At 37.9% G+C, this 21,853-nt stretch overlaps 1 protein-coding gene across 1 annotated transcript in view; it reads left to right on the top strand.

Moving 5' to 3' along the window:
* Positions 1–21,853, top strand: part of TAF1A (TATA-box binding protein associated factor, RNA polymerase I subunit A) — a 51,451-nt gene that overhangs the window by 17,041 nt on the left and 12,557 nt on the right. Inside the window, exons 3-6 of the mRNA XM_012805865.2 lie at positions 7,229–7,398; positions 11,092–11,205; positions 14,466–14,664; positions 21,098–21,228. Of these exons, the coding sequence (XP_012661319.1) occupies positions 7,229–7,398; positions 11,092–11,205; positions 14,466–14,664; positions 21,098–21,228 (614 nt within the window). The remainder of the gene's footprint in view (positions 1–7,228; positions 7,399–11,091; positions 11,206–14,465; positions 14,665–21,097; positions 21,229–21,853) is intronic.

Genomic DNA, 21,853 nt, shown 5'->3' with positions numbered 1-21,853 from the left:
ATTCTGGTAGCTTGTGTCTTCATTGTTGTTATGCTCAAGGAAGTTAATAATTTCCTTTTTAATTTCTTCCTGCACCCAGCTATCATTCAGCATAAGGTTGTTTAACTTCCATGCCTTTGTGTGAGGTTGAGTGTAATTGCTGGAGTTGAGTTCCACTTTTAGTGCCTTATGATCTGAAAAGATGCAAGGTAGAATTTCAAATCTTTTAATTCTATTGAGGTTTGCTTTGTGTCCAAGGATATGATTAATTTTAGAGAATGTTCCCTGGGATGATGAGAAGAATGTATATTCTTTATCTTTGGGATAGAGTGTTCTATGTGTCTATCAAGCACAGTTGTAAGGTCTCATTTAAATCTCTAATATCTTTGTTTAATTTCTGTTTAGAAGATCTGTCCATCTCTGAGAGAGAGGAGTTAAAGTCTCCTGTTATTATGGTATTATAAGATATCGTGTTGCTCAGGCTAAGTAAGATCTGTTTCAAGAATCTGGGAGCATTTAAATTAAGTGCATGAATATTTAGAATTGAAATGTCTTCTTGTTGTATTTTTCCCTTGACCAATATGAAGTGCCCATCATTGTCCTTTATAACTTTAGTTGCTTTAAACTAGGGTGACCAGACGTCCTGCTTTTCAACAGTTTGTCCCATGTCCTGCTTTGTTTTAAAAAAGTCCCGATTTTTGGAAAGAATGCACGAACGGGCAGGAGAACAGGAAGGGAATACACGGTTTTCGGCTGCCATGTGGTAGTTTTGCCAGAATATGAATTTTATATTATTTTTTGTTAATTTTATAATGTTAAACTGTAATAATAACAAATAATTGCTGAGAAGTGATTATCGAGAACTGCTTATCAAAGTTTGCTTTGTTGTCAGGCCCTTCCCTGCCCCCGCTCCCCCCACCCCCAACCATGTTGTCTGGCATTACGGATGTTAAAATCTGGTCACCCTATTTAAACCCACATGTGTCTGAAAATAAGATTGCAACCCCTTTTTCTTCTGATTTCCATTCCCCTGAAAAATTGATTTCCAACCCTTAACTCTGAGTTTAATTTGTCTTTTGATGTGAGGTGTGTTTCCTGCAGATAGTAAATAGATGGCTTTTGTTTTTTAATCCAATCAGCCAATCTATGCCTCTTGAGTGGGGAGTTCAAGCCATTGACATTTCTTGAGATAATTGACAAGTGTGGTTGCATTCTATTCATCTTATTTTGTGAAAGTCCATTGCTTAGTTTTGTCATTTGCTTCATTGTGAAAACTAGGTTCTGTCCTTTAATTTCTGGGTGATTACTTTGCTGAAGGTCCATTATGATGGTCAGTGTGTAGGACAGGTTGAAATATTTCCTGTAAAGCTGGTCTTGTTGAGGCAAATTTCCTCAGTGTTTGCATATCAATAAAAGTTTTAAATTCTCCTTCAATTTTGAAGCTTAACTTAGCAGGATATAGAATTCTGGGTTGCAAATTGCTCTATTTAAGTAGGTTAAAGATAGGTGACCATTGTCTTCTGGCTTGAAAAAATTTTCATTAGATAAGTCCATGGTCACCCTGATATGTTTGCCCCTGTACGTCAGTTGGCACTTACTCCTGGCAGCCTGCAAAATCTTTTCTTTTGTCTTGACTTTAGATGAATTCATTACAATATGCCTTGGGGAAGGTCTGTTTGAGTTAAGGAGACCAGGGGACTGCTATTCCTCAAAAAGGAGTATGCCGGAATCTTGGGTAATATTAGGGAAGTTTTCATTTATAATAGTCTCTAGAATGGCTTCCATTCCTCTGGGGCATTCTTCTTCCTCTTCAGGGATACCTATAACTCATATATTGGAACGCTTCATAGCGTCCCACTATTCTATCAACGAGTGTTCTGCTTTCTCGCTCTTCTTTTCAGCCACTTTAACAATTTGGGTTATCTCGAGGGCTTTATCTTCTAGCTCAGAGATTCTTTCTTCGGGGTGGTCTAATCTATTATCAATAGACTGATACTTTCTAATGCGTCTTTGATGTTTCTGATTAACTGCTTCAGTTCCTTCAACTCTGCTATATCCTTTCTGTATTCTTTGTATAGTTGATCTCTTATTTGATTCTGTTTTTGAATTTCCTTCTGGTTATTATCCACTTTCTCAGCAATTTCTTTCATTGTTTTTTGATTATTTTCCACTTTCTCAGCAATTTCCTTCATTATTTTCAACATATATATTCTAAATTCCCCTTCTGTCATCTCTAACATTTCCTTATAGAAGGAAGCCTCTGCTGTAGCTACCTCGCAATCCCTAGAAGGGGTTACCCTGGGCTGGCACTTCATGTTGCCAGGATTTTTCTGCTGATTCTTCTTCATGAGTGCTTTCTTATATCTGTTTCCTTACCCTAATTTTCCTTTCACTTCTTATTGTTCTAAGTTACTATGTTCCTGGCCTAAATTTTTTTTTTTTATTTTACTTTTTTTTTTTTTTCTGGTGAAATTTTTGTTGTTGTTGTTGTTGTTTTTTGCAGTTTTTGGCTGGGGCTGGGTTTGAACCCACTACCTCCAGCATATGGGGCCAGCGCCCTACTCCTTTGAGCCACAGGCATTGCCCACTGGCCTAAATTTTAATGAGTCCTTTTGGTATAAGACCAGAAGGATGAGAAGATTGAGGAGCAAGAAGGGAAAAAAGATATTTTTAAAAAAAAAAAAAAAAAGAGAGAGAAGGAAGAGGGGGTGAGTACAAGAAAATATTAAGAAAGACACCAAAAGAAAAAGGCAAGAATAGTATAGGTGTATAGTAGGGTATTACGACCCACCCTTAAGGACCCCCAATCTCTGGGGGTTCCAGGTTGGGTGATTACCTTGAGGTCAACAGCTTTGTGCCAGCTGGCTCAGACACAGTACCCCACCTCCACCAGGTAGAGAGGAGAGACCAAAATGCTATAAATCAAACCATAACAAAAAAGCAAAAACCCCTAGAAGGATAAAGTTAAGAGGTAAAATAATAATAATAATAGGGGCAGAAACATTGACAAAAATAAAATTCTAATTGTTAAAGAAGGCAAAAATGGAAGGTTGTATATAGACTAGAAAAAGTGTCAAAGAAAAAAGAAAAGAAAAAGAAAAATTGAAGTTCAAAAAAACCCCAAAAAGCAAAACACTCAAAACCCAAACCAAAACCAAACAGTATATATATCTTGGTAAATACTGTCTGGGCAACAGGTGATCTTCTGAGGAGTGAGAAGTTAATCCCAAAGTTGATACAGCTGTACAAGATGGAAACTAGAGGCCTCAACTGGTTTCACAGACCCTGCAGGCTTAGGAGCCCAAATGTCTCCTAGGCCCACTTAAAAGACCCTCCAAGCAGTGGGCCTAGGCCAAGCAGAAGCTTTCCAAGGAAAGCACTTGTCCCTGGGATCTCTCCTGACGTGGCTGCCTGCTTATCCAATGCACCAAATCCAGTTTCCCTCAATGCCCCTGAGGGCCAAGGGTGTTAATCTGCCAAACGCCTGGATCTCCGCACTCCTCCAGTGTCACAGCCCCCGCCTTTGGGCAGCTCAGTCACTAGATCACTTGCCAGGAGGACTCCCTGCTGATCCCTTTGGTGCACCATACAGGAGCCCCTCCCTCACAGTAGCTGTGCAGGCAGCATACAGCTGAATGGCATTAGCTCCTTACCGGCTCCGCTGCTCAGTCTGGGGGCCCAGATAGCGCCCAAGTCATCCGCACACTGGCCCCAGGTCTCCCAAAGCAGTTCAGTGGAGTGCCCAAGTCCAGACAAACCAAAACAGCCCCCAGACAAGGCTCTTCCCGCTTGTAGTCTGGCTGTTGCTATAGGTACAGCTGCAGGCAGCCTCCGACCAAACAAATGGGCACCCACTACTTGCCGGTTTTTCACCGCTTCTGACCTACTTGTGGGGTCCTAAACTCTCTCACTGACTTCCTGGGTCACCAGAGGACAGCCTCTGGGCAAAACCCACCGGCCAGAGATGCCTGGAATCTTCTCTCCCCCTTCTCACTGGGCTCGGTTACACAGAAGCTGCTACTCGGCCGCCATCTTACTGGTAGTATGGACATTTTAACAATGTTGATTCTTCCCAGCCATGAGCATGGTATGTCTTTCCATTTGTTAACATCTTCAGCTGTTTCTTTTCTTAGAGTTTCATAGTTTTATTTATAGAGGTCTTTCACATTCTTTGTTAGGTAAACTCCCAAATATTTCATCTTCTTTGGCTCTACTGTGAACAGAATAGAGTCCTTGACTGTTTTTTCGGCTCGATTCTTGTTGGTATATATGAAAGCTACTGATTTATGAGTGTTGATTTTGTAACCTGAGATGCTGCTATATTCCTTGATCACTTCTAAGAGTTTAGTAGTAGAATCCCTGGTGTTTTCCAGATAAACAACCGTATCATCTGCGAAGAGTGAAAGTTTGATCAAAGATACCCTTGATCACCTTTTCTTCCCTTATTGCAATGGCTAAAACCTCCATTACTATGTTAAAGAGCAGTGGAGACAATAGGCAACCCTGCCTGGTTCCTGATCTGAGTGGAAATGATTTCAATTTAACTCCATTCAAGACAATATTGGCTGTGGGTTTGTTATAGATGGCCTCTGTCAGTTTAAGAAATGTCCCTTCTATACCAAAGACATGCCATTTGATCCTACAATTCCTCTACTAGGTATATATCCAGAAGACCAAAAATCACGCTATAACAAAGATATTTGTACCAGAATGTTTATTGCAGCCCAATTCATAATTGCTAAGTCATGGAAGAAGCCCAAGTGCCCATTGACCCATGAATGGATCAATAAATTGTGGTATGTATACACCATGGAATATTATGCAGCCTTAAAGAAAGATGGAGACTTACCTCTTTCATGTTTACATAGATGGAGCTGGAACATATTCTTCCTAGCAAAGTATCTCAAGAATGGAAAAAAAAGTATCCAATGTACTCAGCCCTACTATGAAACTAATTTATAGCTTTCATATGAAAGCTACAACCCAATTATAGCCCAAGAATATGGGGAAAGGGAAAAAGGAGGAGAGGGGAGGGGGAGGATGGGTAGAGGGAGGGTAATTTGTGGGACCACATCAATAGTGCATCTTATAAGGGTACATGTGAAACTTACTAAATGTAGAATATAAATGTCTTAACGTAGTAACTAGGAAAATGCCATGAAGGCTATGTTAAGCAGTTTGATGAAAATATTTCAAATTGTATATAAAACCAGCACATTGTACCCCATGACTGCATTAATGTACACAGCTATGATTTAATAATTAAAAAAAATGAATTAAAATTTCTGGCTTGGTACTGTAGCACATTGGTTATGGCACCAGCCACATACACTGAGGCTGATGGGGTCAAACCCAGCCAGGGCCAGCTGAACAACAATGACAACTGCAACAAAAAAAATAGCTTGATGTTGTGGCAGGCACCTATAGTCCCAGCTACTTGGAGGCTGAGGAAAGAGAATTACTTAAGCCCAGGAGTTAGAGGTTGCTGTGAGCTTGGCACTCTACTGAGGGTAACATAGTGAGACTGTCTCAAAAAAAAGAATTAAAATTTCTTCTGGGTTGAGACACCATTATAATTAATAGTTGCACTCAGTTGATCTAATTAGCATGGTCTGAGGGTGGTGGCTCATGATTGTAATGGCACTTTGGGAGGTCAAGGTGGGATGATTGCTTGAGGCCCAGAGTTTGAGACTAGTCTGGGCAATATATGGAGACACCCATCTCTACAAAAAGTAAAAAAAATTAAGCAGGCATAATGATGTGCACTGTTAGTCCCAGCTACTCACTTGAGCCCAGGAGTTCAAGGTTGTAATGAATTGTCATCACACCATTGCACTCCAGCCTGGGTGACTAGAGTGACTAACACCCTGTCACTCTAGTTAGTGAATTTTAAAAGTGAAGAATTTGAAGTATTAAAAATAAATTTTTATTTTTCTATCTCAGTAAAATATAAATGGTTCTCTATCATTTTTCCCTAGTCACTTTGTATATTTATGGGTGCCTATTTTGTATTTCTAGAATAAGAAACAATTTAGTAGCAGTTCTATTATATTTTGTTTTAGCTGATAAAAATTCTGAAACCTTAATCGCATAAGTAAGTAGATGGCAGTAAATGGAATTTAATTATAGCCATGTATCAGGTCCTTGAACTTTATCTAAATTATTCATGAAAATTATGTAGTGATTTATTATAAAAGATTATTATGTTGTTCTGCAATTATTATAGTAGGAAAGAATATACAAGGAAGTCAAAGATCTGCAAGTTGATTGTTTTGAAAGTATCTTTGTGGAGACTGATTGGTCTTTGCATATTTGCAGGAGTAGGGTACTTGGTTGGCCTAGTTGGTGGTTTGTGGGGAAGAGAAAGGGTTAGTGCAACCCGTCACTCAGGTAGTGGTGCTGTCACAAAGCCCAAATATTCTTTTTTTTTTTTTTTTTTTTTGAGACAGAGTCTTGCTTTGTCGCCCTTGGTAGTGTGCCATGGCATCAAAGCTCACAGCAACCTCAAACTCTAGGGCTCAAGCGATTTTCTTGCCACAGCCTGCCAAGTAGCTGGGACTACAGTAGGCTGCCACAACGCCTGGCTAACTTTTAGAGATGAGGTCTCTGTCTTCTTGCTCAGGCTGGTCTTGAACTCGTGAGCTTGGGCAATCCACCCATCTCAGCCTTTTAGGGTGCTGGAATTACAGGTGTGAGCCACCACACCTGGCCTAGGTGCAAATATTCTTAGTACTTTAGAGACATAGATGCTAATGTTTATAACTATTTTAATCTCATTTGTATGTAATATCATTGAGTTATTAGGAACTTAGTCTTTAAAAAATAAAAGCCCATCTGAAAATTTCAGAATATTGGTAGGTAATAAAGATTATGCTTGCCTAGAATGACCCTTGTGATTTTCATACATTCTAAAATACCTAGCACTGTGCTTTGGGGCCTTTTTGAGAGATTCTTCCCCAGATTGTTTAGCATAAGGATGAAAGGATGACTGAATCAGATTGGAAGAGTCTGGTGACTCTAGGAGCCCAAGAATATCACATTAGATATATTTCCTTTTATTTGCCAAAAGTGGTTAATATAGTGTGGAATGGTTCATTTCAAGTGAAGCTGGTTTCAATATTGGGGATTGGCTGGGTCAAGTAATACCTACTGTTTACTTGTTAAATCTTCTGCTTATCAGAAGGTGAAGTTTTTGAATAGTTGAATTAGAGTCACTGTGGATAAAGACTCTTCTCTTTTATTTTTATAGTGATTGGAGGAAAGAAAAAGAAGGATTTTTCCCAGACAACAAGTGCTTGTTTAAGTTTTATCCAAGAAGCTCTGTTGAAGCACCAGTGGCGGCGAGCTGCAGAGTACATGCACAGTTATTTCCAGGCCTTGGAGACTACAGATGGCCACCAAAGACAGACTGTGCCGGAGGTACACAGTGAGAGTCTGCTGGGAGAAGTACAGCGTCCAGGAGTTGCTGCCTCTAGTGCCATCCAAAATGGCTTTTGCAGGATCTCAAATTGATTTTGCTAAAAACTACTAAAAGTATTTCTAGGGAAAGAGTTTGTATTGGGACATTTTTGTGCCCTTCTTTTTACCTGTTATTTTAAAGGAGAGTAAAAGTGTTTAAATTCTGAACTCTCAGATTTTTCCCATATTTATTCATTCATGCCAATTATTCTTCCTTTTTTCTCCTGTATCATTATTTTTCCTTCTTAATGGGATGTTTCTCAATGCATTATCACATGAAGATTTTGTTATTTCTGTCTTAAAATTATCTCTTGACCCCCACTTGCTCCATAGGCAGGGCCCCATTTTTTTCACTCTCCCTTTTACCACAACTTCTTGAAAGAGTAGTTCTCTTTTCCAACCCGAGTGATTTTTTGTTTGTTTGTTTTATTGAGACATAACTAACACATCATACAATTTGCCTATCTAAATCGTAGGTTCAATTCTTTTTAATATATTCACAGAGTAGTGCAATTCTTACCACATTCTAAACTTAGAACATTTTTGTATCCCACAAAATAGAAACCCTGCATCCACTTGCAGTCTTTCCTGGTTCTTCTCCCCACCTGCCAGATGCTGGCAGCTGCAAATCTATTACTTTTTATTCCGCACATTTCATGTAAGTGGAATCATACACTAGGTGCCTTTTGTGAATGGCTCCTTTCACCTGGCATGATGTTTGCCAGGTTTATCTCTGTTCCAGTGTGTGTAGTATTTCATTCTTTTGTATTGCCAAGTAATATCCCATTATATGGGTATAACACATTTTATGTATCCATCCATCAGTTGTTAGATGTTTAGCTTGTTGCCACTTTTTGGTTATTATGAGTAATATGGATGCTTATTTTAATTTCTCTTGGGCCTGTAACTAAGAGTGGACTTGCTGGATCATATGGTAACTGTGTTTAACCTTCTGAGAAACTGGCAATTGATTTTCCTAAGTGGCCACACCATTTGTATTGCTATCAGCAATATTTTAGGGTTCCAAATTTTCCACATCCTTGCCAACATTTGTTACTGTCAATCTTTTTGATTACAGCCGTTCTTGTGGTTGTGAAGTGGGATCTCATCCTGGTTGTGATTTGCATTTCCATGATGACTTTTGACGCTGAGTGAGCCTTTTAAACAATAAGTTAGATTGCGTTACTCCTCTGCTGAAAGCATTGTAGTGGATTCCCGTTTCACTCTGAGTACAGGCCAAAGTTCGTTTAATTGCCTGTATAATAAGTTCTTATATGATGTGTTCACTTTCTTTCCTCATTTGCCTCTCCGACCTCATCTGTTATAGGTTGAGAATCCCTAATCCAAAAATCTGAAATACAAATGCTGCAGAATCTGAAACTTTTTGAGTGCTAACCTGAGATAGTGACACCTTTCCTTTCTAATGGTTCAGTGTACACAAATTTTGTTTCATGTACAAAATTATTCAAAATATTACCTGAAAGTAATTTTATACAAGGTGTATATGAAACATATTAATTTCATTGTAGGCTTGGGTCCCATCCCTAATCTCATTATGTGTATGTAAATTTTTTAAAAAATCCTAAAGAACCTGAAATCTGAGCCCTGAGCATTTTGGATGAGGGACACTCCACCTGCACTCTTACACTTGCTCCCTCTTCTCCTGCCTCACTGGTCTCCTTGTTCTTACTTGATGGGTCAGGCGTATTCCTGCCTAATTCTCTTTGCTCTGTTTCCTTTACTTGGAAAGCTATTTCTTCAGCTACCACTATGGCCTTCAAGGCCCCCTTCAATGATTCCTACCTTGACTATTGAAAGTTGCAACTGTGTTACTGCCCCCTCTCCTTTCTGACTGGCAGTCCTAATCTTATCCTGTTCCATTATTATGTTTCTTGGTTATTGTCTGTCTCTCCACATAGAACATAAATTTCATAGAGCAGGGATAAAACAGTACCTAGCATATACTATTACACTTACTTAGTAAAAGACAATTTACCCATAAATTACTTCACGTAAGTATCTCAGATCCCTTTTGCTAATACAGTAACCATTGCATCAGTTAGTTCTCCAATAAAATTAACCAAAAATCTGTTTAACCATTGACTGAAAATTGGGTTTAAGGGGTTAAGTTACATACAATTGTAAAACATTGAATCAGGTACAGACTCTTTTTGTCCAGATTTTGTTTTGAAAATAATAGAATTGGTTGCAGCCATCATTGTTGTTTGGTGGGCCTGGGCTGGATTCGAACCCGCCACCTTAGGTATATGTGGCTGGTGCCTTAGCCACTTGAGCCACTGGCACCGAGCTGAAAACAATAGAATTGGAGCAGTGGTTTTCAGGCACTTGGTGGCTCTTTTTGAATCTCCTAGAGCTTTTGATGAAAATACAGATTTCTGGACTCCATCCCAGTCCTGCTGGATCTGAATACTTAGATTATTTGTTTTTAACAGGTATCCCTTGTAATTCTTATTTACAACTGGGTTTAAGAATAACTCTAACTATAAACTAATAACTATGAACTCTCCAAGTTTTCTTTACGCTCCCAGATACTACAGTTCTTCAGCAAGTGAAATCATGATCTCTCTGGGTTGGGAAGAAGAGTATTATCATGATAACAAATGATGATATGTATAAATACGTCATTATACCACTGACAGTGTTTTGTATGTGTATATACCCACAACCAATATGTCTGGTCATAGAAAGAATTGACTTAAACTTCACTTTAGTTTACTTTCAAATTGATACTACTGAAGTACTTTAAGTTGAGATGAGGGAAATAGGGATTTGCTCCCATGAAAAAAGGCGAGCTATTAGGTCTGTTACCAAAGTTTTGCGGATCTGAGGAGAAAATTTCTTTTATTAAAATTTGTTCATAGCTGATGAAAGTTCTTAAATTGATATTCTAGATATAGAATATAGCTAATAGTTCTAGAGTTAGATGAGATTTCAGGAAGCATCTAGTTTGTTTACCTCATTTTGCAGTTGATAAAGATGAGCCTGAGATGAGTGAAGAAGCCAATGTTACTGAAACCCACATTTTCTGACTTTAATATTCTCCTTCCTATACTAATTAAAAAAACTTGTATTCAGGCCAGGTGCAGTGGCTCACACCTGTAATCCCAGCACTTGGGCGGCAGAGGCAGGTGGATTGCTTAAGCTCAAGATTTTAAGACCAGCCTGAACAAGAGCCAGACCCCCTCTAAAAAATAGCCAGGTGTTGTGGCGGGCGCCTGTAGTCCCAGCTACTTGGGAGGCAGAGAATTGCCTAAGCCCAAGAGTTGAGGTTGCTGTGACCTGTGATGCCATGGCACTCTACCGAGGGTGACAAAGTGAGACTGTGTCTCAAAACAAACAAACAAAAAAACAAAACTTGTTTTCAGTATGTATTTTAACTGGTTATTTCTTTAGGCTACTAAATAATGGAGCTGTTACACTTGCCTGGCATTTTACTATTAATTTAAATGACTGAAAAAAGTTTATTGCATAGGATATAATGATTTCATTTGGTAAAATACAGTAAGATGTTAACAGTATTGGTCTCTAGGAAAATAAAGTATAGGTTGTTTTCTAAAGTTGTAATCTGAAAAATATAACTTTCTTAGGCAGAAAATTATGGTTATCTTATGGTAGTAATTTCTGCTTTGACAGCTTATTTGGAAACTTGGAAGTGAAATTCTATTTTATCATCCTAAAAGCAACGTGGAGACTTTCACTACTTTTGCTGACCGGATGAAAAATATTGGTGTCATGAATTATTTAAAGGTAAGAACGTAGGCATTGTAAATTTACATTTGCAGTGTTCATTTTTTTTTTAATTGTGTGTGTCAGTGATAAGGTACATAATGTAAAAAATGGAAAATAAGGAAAGACATTTAGATAATAAGAGAAACTTGTTGTGAGAACTGTGTACTTGTTGGTTTCTAGTCATCTGCCAGCTTCTCTGACTGACGATACCATCTTTCTGAATATCTCTCACTGCCAAAACCAGCCACTGATGCAGTTGTACTTATTGTGATGGACTGACCAAATCCTATGTTTACTTAAGGCATTTGCGCTTAGCAGTTTGTGTTTTTAGAAAAAGGAAAGGGCTACACAGATTGGGAATTTGAACACATGAACTTGTTTTAATGTTCTTAATGTTTGGGTTGGGGCCTTCTCTCCAAATTCATGTGTTCTTTAATAAAAGTCTTTTCCCAAAGGATTGAGACATTTCCAAAATATTATTTCTCTTTATTGTGGTATATTCTTGACTCAAAGATGCTTTATCAATACAGTTTTATGAATGCTTTGCTTTCAGTGACCATAAAGTATTATTGGAACACAGCCACACCTGTTTATTTCCATATTGTCAGTAGCTGCTTTTGCGTGACAATGACCGAGTCCAGTAACTGTGACAGGAGTCAGATGGCACACAAAGCCTAAAATATTTACTCTTTGGTGCTTTTTAAGTTTTGTTTTTATTTTTTCTGTTTTTCATTATTTTATTGTGATAAAAAATATGTATATAGCATAAAATATGCTATTTTAACCTTTTGAAGTATATACTTCAATTGTATTAATTATATTCACTGTATTGTCCCACCATCACCACTATTTCCAAAACTCTTCCATCACCTGAAACAGAAACATAACACTCATTAAACAATAACTCCTCATTCCTTCCTCTCCCCAGCCCCTGGTAACTGCTAATCTATTTTCTATGTTCATGGATTTACCTGTTCTATGTATTTATTTCATGTAAGTTAAATCATATAATATTTATCCATTTGTTTATATTTCCCTTAGCATAATGGCTTATTCCCTTAGCATAATGTTTTTAAGATTTATCCATGTTGTAGCACATATCAGAATGTCATTCCTTTTTATGGCTGCATAGTATTCTATTGTACATTACATTTTTCTTATCCATGTATCTATTTTTGGCCATTGTGAATCATGCTTCAGTGAGTGTTGGCATGCAAGTATGTGTTTCAGTTCTTGTTTTCAACACCTTTGGGTATGTACCTGGACGTAGAATTGTGGGATCATTACACACACACACACACACACACAAAATTCTATGTTTAACATTTTTAGGAATTACTAAATTGTTTTCTACAGTGGCTACACCATTTTATGTTCCTCCTGCTTCCTAAATTTAAAAACAGATTTCCCTAGTTTAGGATTCTTTTTATCATATTGAATAATTTAGGAAAAATTTTCTGAATGTCTGTTTATGTTCCAGATACTCTTATTATCTAGTTCACTGATAGACAGTACACTGTAAGTGGAAATTAAATGGAGGTAGCTATGGGTCCACTTAAGGGAGAGCTTTCTAACTGGCCAGTTGGGAAAAGGAAAGTCCGAAGATGATAATTAGGGTAGGCAATAAAACATTTTTTTTGTTGTTGTTAATGATTTTAAAAACACCCATTAGTATTTTTCGGGCACTGTACTAGATGTGGTTTTTTCAGTAGAGGAGACAAGCATGTAAATGGAATGAAGTGGTCTGGGTAGAGACATACATAGTGAGAAGATAAAGGAGAAAATGAGCAGCTTTCTGGGAGCTGGGATTGAGCGGGGAGGGGACTCAGGAAAGGAAAGGAAGTGATGGCTGAGATGAGTTTGGAAAAGCCAGTGGGTGTTCATGAGGCAGGCTGGAGAAAGGGCAGCCTGGCATGGGAGAGGATAATAAAGACTTCAGTAGCCCTGTATCTGATGATTTAGATATTGTAAAAAATTACTTGCGTAGGAGAAGTAGACTGGGGCCCTGTGTGCCATACCCAAGATCTTGGGTTTTATTCTGTAGGCAGTGAGAGCCACTGAAGGATTTTGTACAAATGATTAACAAGATAAGATTTCTGGCTTGGCACCTGTGGCTCAAGCGGCTAAGGCACCAGCCACATACACCTAAGGTGGCAGGTTCAAATCCAGCCTGGGCCCGCCAAACAACAATGACGGCTGCAACCAAAAAGTAGCTGGGCGTTGTGGTGGGCGCCTGTGGTCCCAGCTACTTGGGAGGCTGAGGCAGGAGACTCGCTTGAGCCCAGGAGTTGGAGATTGCTGTGAGCTGTTATGCCATGGCACTCTACCCAGGGGGAAAGCTTGAGGCTCTGTCAAAAAAAAAAAAGGTTTCTTTGGTAGCTACTTGGAAGATGTATTATAGGAATGGGGAGACTAGTTGGGAAATGACTGCAGGAATTTGAGATGAGAGCCTTGGACTCTATGATCTGTCTCTATCTGTAGGATTCGTTGTACTCCCATTATTCTCTTTATGTCATCCTTTCTTGCAGTGCTGTTCTTTGTGTAATTATTCTTAGTGCCTCTCTTGTATTAGGGATGTACTTTCTTTTCCATGTGAACTGAAGCTTTTCTTTAATACCCCTTATGAAGACGTTTTTTCTAAGCTTGTGCTTTGTATAACATATATAAAATAGTTATATGAATAAGTATTGATTGTCTGCTATGAGCCAAACTAGGCATTAGATGATATATGAATACAAATACTATCTCAAAACACCCTTCTGAAGGTTTAATAGTAATAATAATTGTTCTGCATAACAGGCAAGATTCATAAAGTGTGAATAATTTACCCAGGTTTAGTTTTTATAATAGGTAGCATGTGAACCAAGATACTCTGTCCTCAGAACCCCTATTTTTCCCCACTGTATCTTGCTATCTTTATCTACTCATTGCATAATTTAGCTCTTATTTACATAGTGTCAATTGCTTCATGTGTCTTTTTTGCTAGATTGCAAGTTTTGGGTATTTATTTATTGAGACAGGCTCTCCCTTTGTTGCCCAGTCTGTAGTGTGGTGGTGCAATCATAGCTCACTGCAACCTCCAACTCGTGGGCTCAAGCAGTCCTCCCTCATCCTCCTGAGTGGCAGGGACTACAGACATGTGCCATTGTGCCCAGCTGGTTGAAAATTTTGATGGCAGGGACAGTGTCATGCCATTTTATCCTTCTAGGTCATCTAGTGTATTTACCGAACTTTTACACTAATGGTTATCTGAGGGATTTTTCTCTTTATTTTTGCAGATTTCCTTACAACATGCATTATACCTTCTGCATCATGGAATGCTTGAGGATGCTGACAGAAATCTTAGGGAAGCAGAAACATGGAGATACGGTGAAAAGTCATCTTCCCAGGAAATATTAATAAACCTGGTTCAGGCCTATAAAGGACTTTTGCAGTATTATACTTGGTCTAAAAAGAAAAAGGAATTGTCAAAGCTTGGTGAGTAAATCCATGTGGATAAGACTGAAGGGCAGAGGGATTTTTTTTTTTTAAAGAGGTGGATCTCACTGTGTTGCCAAGGATGGACTCAGAACTTCTGGGTTGAAGTAATCCACTCCACCTCACTCTCCTGAGTACTTGGTACCACAGGCCACTGGTACCTGGCATGGGCAGAGAGAGCTTAAGGATCAACCTAGTAATTCCCTATTGCATCCAGATATTATAGAGAACAGGCTTTTGTTGTTTTAAAATTCTTGATCATCCTTTATAATATTTTCTAATATATCAAAAAACTTTTCGGTCCTAAATTAGTCATTGATTTTTTAGATGTGATTTTGTCAGAATAAACACAACTGGACGTAAGTCAGAGTGAAAACAAATTTTATCTGTTAACTTCTGATGGGAAAGAGCTAAGGTCCATTCTTGTTTGTACAGAGGTAACTTGGTTTTTAAAGAGACAGCTGAGGGTGGTACATGGCAGAGTCAGGGAAGTGAAGTTCAAAAGCAGAAGGGAGTGGTGGCTCATGGAAACCCATCTTTGATTACTAACTGTTGCTTTTGGAAGTTAAGCAGAGAGATTGGGAGACAGGGGCCATCCCTATCTTCACGTGTTGGTTGGCACCAACAGTAAATTCTTTGGGCAGCATTGATTTTTCTCAGGCAGGCATTTTGGGGGTGGGGGGCAAGGCCATTCTAGAGATGTGGCCTTGAGCTGCTAGAAACTGTTAGTTTTTGCTCAAGCCTTTATAGGCCAAGGTCAAGGCCTAGTCTAGAAGAGGGTTCAGAGGAGCCTGCCTGGGGTTTGGTCAAGGAGAAAATCTTTGTCATTTTCCAAGAAAGGCTGAATACTTTAGTGGTCAGTATTGCCTATGGTGGCAATACCCAACCTTTTTGGCACCAGAGACTGGTTTTACAGAAGACAATTTTTCCACAGACCAGGGTAGGGGGAGCATTAGATTCTCGTGAGGAGCACACAACCTAGATCAAACCTTGTATGTGCAGTTTACAGTTGGGTTTGTCTTCCTATGAGACTCTAATGCTGCCGTGATCTGACAAGAGGCAGAGCTCAGGTGGATGGTACAAGGGGCAGCTGTAAGTACGAATGAAGCTTTGCTTGTTTCCCTCACTGGCCATCTCTGCTGTGTGAGGACCTTCCACTGACTGGGGCTTGGAGACCACAGGCAAATAGTAAATGTTTCTTCCGTGGGTTTAGAATGGAGTTTAATTTATTTTATAATGTTTCTTACAATAATATGTTTAAAAAACAGAGCAAGATACAACCATTTCATTTTTGTAAAGGACAGTTTTCTTGATTTGCTGACTATTCCAAAAATTGACCTTTCACTTTTCAAACTGAGTTCTCCTTCTCCATTCTTTGAAGGTAACTTCTGAAGTGCTGTTTTCATTGTCACGATCTAGTGAGATCTTTGTGCAGTTTCATCTAGAATGCCCTCTGTGGTTCCAGACTCATTAGACCCTGCCCCAACCCTTGTTCTTATACCTTCAACCTACTGTATCAGCTGTATGTTCAGCCTATATCAGATGGTTCTTCATCTCTTGCTTTTTAATTGTTCTAAGTCTTTTCATATGTGTGTGTGTGTGTGTGTGTATATATATATATATATAGGTAGATAGATATACATATATTTTCTTTTTTGAGGGCCTTGCGTATTTTATTCATCATTGGCTTTAAAATACATAACATATTGTTGAATATAGGTCTAGTTTATTCATTTTTACCATTATAAAACATTTTATTTTATAATATTCATGCTATTCTATTATTGGTGGCCATTTAGGTTATTATAGTTTTGAATTATTATAAATAATGCTGCTTTGAAATTAACTCCTGTAAAGTTCTGTATTCTGGTTCACGTGAATTTCTAGGAGAATTGTCGTAGAATACGTGCATCTTCAACTTTAGCGTATATGTGCTGAACTCTTTCCAAAGAGGTTACCAATTTATGCTCCACTAACAATCTGATTTTAGTTTTCTTTTCTCTATATTGTCCTCAACATTTATGGTCAAAGTTTTTACATCATCCAATTTGTTGAGTGTAGCTGTTGCTCATGTTTTTTTTTTTTTTAATAGCTTTATTAAGAATTGAGATATAATTCACATGCCATACAAATTCACTCCACTTAAAATGTCTAGTTTGGGGTTTTTAGCATGGTTTTCGGATGGATGCACAGAGTTGCGCATCCGTCACCACAAGCGGTTTTAGAACACTTTCATCACCCCACGAGGAAACTCTGTACTTTCCATTTCTCTGCGATCCCTCCAGTCCTAGGCAATCACTAATTTACTTTCTGTCTGTGGATGTTTGCCTATTCTGGACATTTCCTGTAAATGAAATTGTACAATATGTGATCTTTTATGAATGGCTTCATTTGGCATACAGTTTTTAATGTTGTAGGTTGTAACAGAACTTTATTCCTGCCTATATTGAATAATATTCCATTGTATAGATTTACTGCATTTTATTTATGCATTCATCATTGATGGACAGTTGGGTTGTTTCTACTTTTTTTTAAAGATCTATATCATTTATTCAAAAGTTTTATAAGAGGTTGTAAACAGTGGCAACAGATAGTGCTAATATTCATAATACCTTTATATTTAGGAAGCATTTTTACAAAAAACAAAGGGGATTTTTTTTTATTAGAAAACAAAGGTCATATTTTAATACAACACCAGATACGAGAATGCACACCAAAGAATTGTAAGAAATTAGTCTTAAGCAAAAAGCACACGGGCAGAAAATAAGTCATATTGCACCTCTGAGAACCTGCCATCGGACTGATTGGAGATAAACATATAACCTCCCACTATTCCCGCACACACATATGTACAGGTTATAGAAGCAAAGATTTGTAAGTCACATTGGAAGACATAAACACACCTACCCATGTATCTGTGTGCATGTTTTCCTTAACAGATAACAGGGGTTTCCTTCATTTTTCTCAACACAAAGAAATTCCTGATCTAAATCTATTTCATGCCTAACACTATAGACAGGAAATATCATAAAGCAAAAGCTTCCATTTTCCTGCGAGCAGTTAATTGGAAGTATAAAATGTGTTTTTTACTTTCTTAGTATAAAATCCACATACAGAAGTTGCTAGTGCTTGCCATTTAATTATAACTTACTAACAAAAAGCTTTATGCAGTATTATTTACATTATAAGAGATGAAAACCAGTGCTTGAATAAATGGTCACTGCTTCCAAACATTTTCAATACTTACACATGGAAGATAGAGAGAGTACAATATATTTATTATGGAACTGTTTTCTCCTCACTGATAAAATGCTCCCTCATTGAGTATTTCGAATAACATTGCTATGAACATGTGCAAATTTTTGCATGGACATGTGTTTTTATTTCTCTTGGAATAAAGAGTGAAATTGCGGGGTCATGCAACTCTATGCTTATCCTTTTGAAGAAACATTGAACTGTTTTCCAAACCACCTGCACCATTTTGTGTTACCATGAGGAGTTTATGAGGGTGCTAATTTCTCCACATCCTCACCAATACTTGTCGTTGTCTTTTCATTATAGCCATCCTAGTAGATGAGAAGTGTTATCATGGTCTTGATTTGCCTTTCCCTATAGGCTAATGACGTTGAGCATCTTTTCGTGGGCTTGTGGGCCATTTGTATATCTTTTTTAGGGAAATATGTATTCTGGTCTTTTTCTCATATTTTAATTAAATTACTTGTCTTTTAGTTATTGAGTTGTGAGAGTTCTTTATGTACTATTTTAGACAGTAGTCTTATCAGATACATCATATATATGATTTGGAAATATCCCACCTCTTCTACGGGTTGTCTTTTAATTTTCTTGATGATGTCCTTTGAAACATAGAATTGTTTAATTTTGATGAGGTCCAATATATATTTTTTGTTTACTTGCTTGTGTTTTGTTGTCTCCAGTGTATGTGGCTGTCTAAGAAACTATTGTGTATTCCAACGTCACAAAGATTTTCACTTTTGAGAGTTTTATAGTTTTAGCACTTGTATTTTGGTCTTTGATTTAATTTTGAGTTAATATTTGTATATGGTATGAGGCAGATAAACACTCAACTTCATTATTTTGCATGTGGATATCTGGTGTCCCAGCACATTTATTGAAAAATCTATTATTTCTCACCAAATTGTCTTGGCACCCTTACTGAAAATTAGTCACTTAAATATGAAGGTTTATTTCTGGATTCTAAGTTCTCTTCCATTGATCAATGTACACATCTCTCCTTGTGTCCGTATCACACAGTCTTGATTACTATAGCTTTGTAGTAACTTTGGAAGTCATAGTGTATATCCCCACCTTTGTTCTTTTTAAAGGTTCTTTATTCTTCGTTGGTCCTTTAAATTTTCATATGAATTATAGAATCAGCTTGTCAATTTATGCAAAAAAGGTCAACTGAGATTTGGATGGGACTTACAAGTATCTGTAGATCATTTTAACAATATTAAGTCTTCCAATCCATGAACATTGGACTATCTTTCAATTTATGTTTTTTTTATGTTTTATTCAACGATATAGCTTTTATACCTATATATATATATTTTTTTTTTTTTTTGAGACAGAGTCTCACTTTGTCACCCTCAGTAGAGTGCTGTGGTATCACAGCTCACAACAACCTCCAACTCTTGGGCTAAAGCAATTCTCTTGCCTCAGCCTCCCGAGTAGCTGGGACTACAAGTGCCCGCCACGACACCCTGCTATTTTTTTTTGTTGCAATTCTCATTGCTGTTTTAGTTGGCCGGGGCTGGGTTTGAACCCGCTACCCATGGTATATGGGGTCAGCGCCCTACCCTCTGAGCCACAGGTGGCACCCATTTTATTGTTTTTCATGCTTTTGAAAGTGGCATTGTTTTCGTAATTTTTTTTCTTTTCTTTTCTTTTTTTTTTTTGAGCCAGAGTTTCACTTTGTCACCCTTGGTAGAGTGCTGTGATGTCACAGCTCACAGCAACCTCAAACTCTTGGGCTCAAGCAATTTTCTTTCCTTAGCCTTCTAAGTAGCTGGGACTACAGGTGCCTGCCACAATACTTGGCTATTTTTATTTTTTGGTTGTAGTTGTCATTGTTGTTTGGCAGGCCCAGGCTGGATTCGAACCCTCCAACTCTGGTGTATGTGGCTGGCTGAGCTATAGGCACCAAGCCCCTAATTTTATTTCTGATTGTTCATTGCACTTTATAGACATAAAATTGATTATTGTGTATTGATCTTGTACTCTGTAACCTTGATGAACTTATTTATTAGTTCTAATAAGTTTTTAGTAGATTCTTAGAATTTTCTATGTACAAGATCATGTCATCTACAAGTAGAAATAGTTTTACTTCTTCTTTTCCAATCTGATGTCTTTGTATGTTATGTTCTTGCTTAATTGTCTTGGCTAGAACCTCTGGTATAATTTTAAAAAGTAGTGAGAGAGGACATCTTTGTCTTATTCCTTATTTTAAGGGGAAACCATGCAGTGTTTTATCATTAAGTTTGATGTTAGCCATGGGTTTTTCATAGGTATCCTTTAAAGGTTGAGGAAGTTCTCTCTGTTTCTAGATTTTCAAACGTTTTGACCATAATGAATTACTGAATTTTTTCAAAATCCTGTCAGTTCCACTGGGGTTTTGAATTTTTAAAAATGCTTTTTTTGTATCTGTTGTGATGATCATGTATGATTTTTATCATTTATTCTGTTGATTTGGTTTAGGTTAGAACTTTAGGTCAGTAGATCTTTATTCTAGGCTGGGTGTGGTAGCTCACGCCTATAATCCTAGCACTCTGGGAGGCTGAGGTGGGTGGATTGCTCTGATCTCACAGGTTTGAGACCAGTCTGAGCAAGAGCGAGACCCCCCCATCTCTAAAAATAGCTGGGCGTTGTGGGGGGTGCCTGTAGTCCCAGCTACTTGGGAGGCTGAGGCAAGAGAAGCGTTTGAGCCCAAGAGTTGGAGGTTGCTGTGAGCACTGTGATACCACAGCACTCTACTGAAGGTGACAAAGTGAGACTCTGTCTCAAAAAAAAAAAAAAAATTGATTTGCAGTTGTTAAGCCAACCTTGCATTTCTGGAATAGATCTTATATGGGCATTCTGTATAATCCTTTCTATATGTTGCTGGACTTAGTGTGCTAGTATCTTTTAGAATATTTTTGCATTTATAGTCATAATAGAGGCTAATCTATAGTTTTCTTATGTTTTATTTGGTTTTGGTATCAGGCTAATAATGTGCCTCAATTTAGTGTTGAGAAATGTTTGCCTCTATTGTTTTTTGGGGGGAGAATTTGTGAAGAATTAGTATTTTTCTTTAAATGTTTGTTAGAATTCACCTGTGTAGCCATCAGAATCTGGACTGTGGGTAGTTTTTTGATTACTCATTTAACAGAAGTCCTCAATACTGAATGACTTTTAAAAATCTTTTATCTTGGGGCAGATAAGGATGATTATGTGTATGGCACTACAACCCGAAGTATGATCAATCGCAGCTGGAAGACATCTATGAATCTTAGTGCACTGATTAAAATTCCTGGAGTGTGGGACCCTTTTGTGAAGAGTTATGTGGAGGTAAGTAGAATTTTTCTGAAATTTATTGATGGAGTATCTTTTTCTGGCCTGAGTGATTTTTGTTTCTTTTACTTACAGTATAGTTGTAAATGTCTGATTCCTGATGAGCTAAAAAGAAAAGCATAAACATCTTTTATGATTTTGTGGGATCTAAAAGGAAAGAGGACAAAAATCTGAAAGCAGGTTACAATATGCAGGATGAGGAATAATGGCTTTTAGGAAGTTCATAAGAATGTGCTGTCATCCCAGAGTCACTGTAAAAGGACTGAGTGCCTTGGACACTAGGAATACATCCTTAAAATAATCTGCTCTTCTGAAAGTTAACAAGTGCTAACGTGATAATTGTGTCATCAGAAGATCATTTCCAAAAGCGTATCCCAGCAAATACGGGAATTACTGTGTAAGGATGGGAATGGAATGAAAGGAACTATAATTCTCCTAGACTCCTTTTGTGGCTGAAAGTGTAGAGGATACTGAGGTTATTTTCATCACATTTGCTGTCATTAGTGTGCCCTGCTTTGAAGACTCTTATTTCTTACAGGAACAGTTCCTATGTTGAAGTTGCTGCATTTTACAGCATTATGAGGAAAAAATGGAAAGGCCTGTGTAGGCCTTTGTTGGAAGT

This window comes from Otolemur garnettii, unplaced genomic scaffold (assembly GCF_000181295.1).
Source record: "Otolemur garnettii isolate 467f Iridium unplaced genomic scaffold, OtoGar3 scaffold00045, whole genome shotgun sequence".
NCBI classification, from domain to species: Eukaryota; Metazoa; Chordata; class Mammalia; order Primates; family Galagidae; genus Otolemur; species Otolemur garnettii.
Note: the sequence above shows the minus strand (reverse complement) of the source record. Positions and strands in the feature narration are given on the sequence as shown.